General features: G+C 41.3%; 1 protein-coding gene across 1 annotated transcript in view; it reads right to left on the bottom strand.

Moving 5' to 3' along the window:
* Window positions 1–395: 395 nt before the first annotated feature.
* Window positions 396–4,542, bottom strand: part of LOC311045095 (endothelin receptor type B-like) — a gene marked incomplete at both ends in the record, with an annotated part of 12,533 nt that continues 8,386 nt past the window's right edge. The window contains 4 exons of the mRNA XM_084056903.1: window positions 396–530; window positions 1,177–1,285; window positions 1,429–1,562; window positions 2,231–2,380. Coding sequence (XP_083913029.1) covers window positions 396–530; window positions 1,177–1,285; window positions 1,429–1,562; window positions 2,231–2,380 — 528 coding nt within the window. The remainder of the gene's footprint in view (window positions 531–1,176; window positions 1,286–1,428; window positions 1,563–2,230; window positions 2,381–4,542) is intronic.

Here is a 4,542-nt window from a genome sequence, read left to right as displayed (position 1 = left end):
CCTCACTGATTAAGAGGCATCTCCTCATCAGGGTTCTCACTTCAGTGTGGCACATATCTCTGTGGCAATACTTTAGCAAAAAGTGCACTTTATCAAGGTGAAGGTCACTTAATGTAGGCTAATGGTTTGGATAAGGCAGGTTAATGATGGCCACTTATCACCCACAATTCATTCCAAAAGGCTTTTGGCCTCTTTTTGTCCTTTCTCGTCATTTTAGGCCCTTACAACAGGTACTGTATAGGCTTACTTCTTTAGCCTAATTTATATGTTGTCGCACAACAGTGTTGCTTGCCGAGAACACCAGACTTTCAAGTGGAACAACGTAACATGTGGTTACGTTTTTGAAGAAATCTGGTTATTTTTGCAGAGCCACACTATCTTACGATGCAGCAGCTTTAAGCCGTCATGGTCTTATTGGTGAGGCGTGAGTTGCTCTGGTCTGTGGCTCGGTCGGTGACTTTCAGCTTCATGCATGAAGCTTTCTCCTCAATCAGCATCTCAGCAGGGAGGCACCAACAACACAGACAGGACTGGATGGGGAGAGGAAGACAGGGGAGAGGGAAAGAGAGCAATAATGAAAGTGGAGCAAGGACATGCATGGAGTAGGACAAAACGTGAATCCATAATGCAAACAATACAACGTTAATTTTGTATGTTTCAAAATATGAAAAGTTACAGTATTATGCAAAATATGTAGAATTTTATAGATAATGATGTAAAAAAGGAAATGGTGTACTTTGAAACATAAAAAGGAAGCAGTCTGTGCAGTCAAGAGAAACCAAAGGCTGAGAAAACTTTGAGGATTCTTCAAATTCTTAGGTGCTTTTCGGAACGAAAACATTTCTTTTCCTATAACCGAAGTATTTCAGTCTTCTTCTTTCTCTTGGCTTGTGGACTATGCTTTACATGAACTATAAACATATGGAATCAATTTTTCTTTGCGGTGTAGAACATGAGAACTTTAGTGTCACTACAGTATGTGCATAACGACTCCCTTAACCTCATCAACCTCAGCAGCACTTCCCTTGAGAATTTGTGAAGCATAATTTATACTTGGTTTCACACCGAAAATAGGCCAAAAAATCTCACGACTGAAAGTGTCTGTCAGGCTAAGTCCCAATCTGCGATTTGTGAAACAGCATGAAAGGACGCTAGCGCGCATGGACCAGACCTTACCCGGAAACAGCTCTTGAAGCGCTTGCTGACCACGTACAGGGCGATGGGGTTGATGCAAGAGTTGATAGAGGCCATGTTGATGCCAATGTAATCCAGGACCAAAAAGAAACTGGAAGAGACATATACATATACGTTAGACCTGTCACATGTTTGCAGGGCGACTGCAGTCCACCATGCATGCTCATTTGAACTTTGTCTTATGTTACATCATCATTAGTTGATCTGATCTTAACTTGTAAAACAACACCGTACCTTAGCAGTTCACAGCGGTTGGGGTCTTTCTCATCATAGAGGGTGAGCTTGAGGATACGGCTGAGATGCAGGGGAAGCCAGCAGAGAGCAAAGACCAGCACAAGGCAGAACACCACCTTAGCCACCTCCCGCCGCTACACGCACGCACGCACGCACGCACGCACGCACGCACGCACGCATTCACGCGCGAGCGCACACGCGCACACACGCGCACACACGCGCACACACACACACACACACACACACACACACACACACACACACACACACACACACACACACACACACACACACACACACACACACGCACACGCGCACAGTCACTCACACACACACACACACACACACACACACACACACACACACACACACACACACACACACACATACAATATTTTGTCGTACATTATGGTGGCAAAGCACGGCACTATGACATCATGAGGATGATCAATAATGATCTATAAGAAATATTATAAACAACCCCCGCTCACAAACAGCTGCACCATTAATTGATCCATTGATGATCCTTTCGTCAAAACCATCCATGCATCCATCTATCCATCCATCTACCAATCCATCCATCTATTCATCTATCCATCCAACCAACCAACCAACCAACCAACCATCCGTGCATCCCACCCTTTACCACCCATCCCACCCTATACTTTTACTGCTCCTAGTATTGATGATTTCTTGTATAGTATTATCCTTTTAGCATTATTATATAACTGTACCTCTGTACTTTTTTTTTTTTTTACAAACTATTAATAAAGTATTCAATCAATCAATCAAAAAACTCCACCTGTTTGAGGTGGTCACTAAGAGCGATCTGGACTCCATTCTTCTTGCGGAGCATCTCACAGGTCATCAGAGTGTAGAAGACAGCGGTGCAGGCCAGAGGCAGGCAGAAATACACACTGAACAGCCACCAATCCTTGGCCAACTTATAGAACTGCAGGGGTAGGATAAGAGAATAGCAGCATTGTACAAAGTTTTCGGTAATACAGACCCTGGGCAGATTTACGAACTGCAAGACCAAACCGTAAAGACGGTTGTAAAATAGTTATAGTACAGATGGTTGTTAGGTAGTTAAAATGTGTATCTCCACATTGATCTGGACCTGAGCGAACCACAAGGGCGTGTCTCTGTCCCAGACCTTTGGTTGTTCTTATTGCACATCCAAACTCACTTTATCCAAAGACCTCAGTGAGACTTGAACTATTGTTCACGTTATTTCTCAGGTGATTGAAAACACACAGACAGCAATATATTTGTTGGTCGGGGGAGCAATAACTCGCATGATTTATCTTCATGGCTGTAGTGCTAGGGGAAAGTTGGACAAGACACTTTTCCAATCCAATAGACAATTTAAAGGTGCTAGCCATGGAGCGTACATACATGCATGCATGAGAGTGTGTATCTATTTACCGTATGTCTGTATACTGTATGTCTGTAGGCATGTGTCCACATGTGAACGCACAAATGACAAATTACATCCTACTGTGCATGCCCGTGTCTGCCTGTAGTTTAATAACTCTTATATACTTTTTTGTATGACAAATAGCTAATGTAGTAGATCTACAAGCTCATGGGAACTCATGACGTGTTGTGAGCTTGAGGATCTGTAATTTAAAAAAAAAGTATTGAACATTTAAGTGAGTCAGTTTTCACACTCAGGATTTTCCTGAGTAAATGTTTGCGTTCATGCAAATTCACATGCACATGTGAATTGCAGCTGTGTCAACAACAGTCTCTGTGTGTCTGATATTCCTTGATGGTCTGCAAGGTCTGTTTGTTGGTACACTGCAAAATCTTGAGTGTTAGTTTAACTCTGAGAGTGTAAAAATGGATAAACAAGTGTAAAAACAAATCCCTTAAGGGTACATATTACAGTTAAGCTAACCCTCAGGAAGGTGGTGTTGTAGATTTCCAATTAGTACGAATGAGACGTCGAATTACAAGTGAAGCAAAGGCTATAGCCCTTGATGTTTTGTGGGCTTATATGCGGTGGGGAGTACCCCAGAGATGGCAGTATATGGATTAGGATTAATTGTCATATTGTAAATAATGTGAGAATGTTTTAAAGAACTGGTTCAAAATGTCTGTTAACGATTCTCAGGACCAAAACATATGTCCCACAGTTGCGGGATATAATTTCTTATTGGTTTATGCTGAGTTGTGTAAGTGCCAAATGCCAATACAAACACCTTGGCAGTAAAGCATTTTTGATGTGTTGGTTTAACTTAGAGAGTGTAACCTAAGCTCAGAATTAACGTATCCTCTGTATCATTTGGCCAACCCTATACCGCTGTTTTCCTGAGTCTTTTTATGGTTAGGACAGCCACTAGCTCGCACTAGCAGATAGCTGGAAACAGATCCTTAAACTGTGCTTATCTGCCCTCCTGCTGCCAATGGGAAAATAGTCAAAATAGTCAATAGACAGCGTTATCTTGCACCAAAGTGATTAGAGCATTGGTTCTAGAGACTACTGACTGAGGTCCTAGTACTGATGTCATAGACTGGCCACATGACGTCTGAGATCCACATGGAAGTCACACCATTATTAAACCCTGTATTGTTACATAGAAAGTAGGTCATGTGCACGTCCCAGGGCTGCTTAACTACTCCTGTTTTCTTGACATTGCTCCAGTTTTCTTGACATTACAAGAAGCCATTGGTTTCCATTCATTTAAGGTGCTACAGTATGTAATATACTTGTATTCAGTGGGCTAAACATCCAATAACACCAATAGGGTCCTTTAAATATCAGTTTATCACAACGCTTCGCATCGTGACGTGTTGTCAGCTTGTAGATTAGTTATTAGGCTACTGCTATTGAAAAAGAAAATCAATTCAATTCAAAATAATTTATTAAAATAAGATATTTCTATAATCGATTAAATTGATTTGTTATATCAATTATTGCACCCCTATCTCGGAAAGAAAAAACATTTTAGTTTCCTCATTTCCTTATTTACCATCTCTACAAGCAGCGTCAGGTCATCCCCAGAACAAAATATATTCGTGTCGTCAGCAAAAACAACAAAATCTAAGTCATTAGAAACTCTACAAATATCATTAATATATAAGATAAATAGTTTGGGGCCCAAGACT

Source organism: Gymnoscopelus microlampas (assembly GCF_963454915.1).
Source record: "Gymnoscopelus microlampas genome assembly, chromosome: 5".
In the NCBI taxonomy this organism is placed as follows: Eukaryota; Metazoa; Chordata; class Actinopteri; order Myctophiformes; family Myctophidae; genus Gymnoscopelus; species Gymnoscopelus microlampas.
Note: the sequence above shows the minus strand (reverse complement) of the source record. Positions and strands in the feature narration are given on the sequence as shown.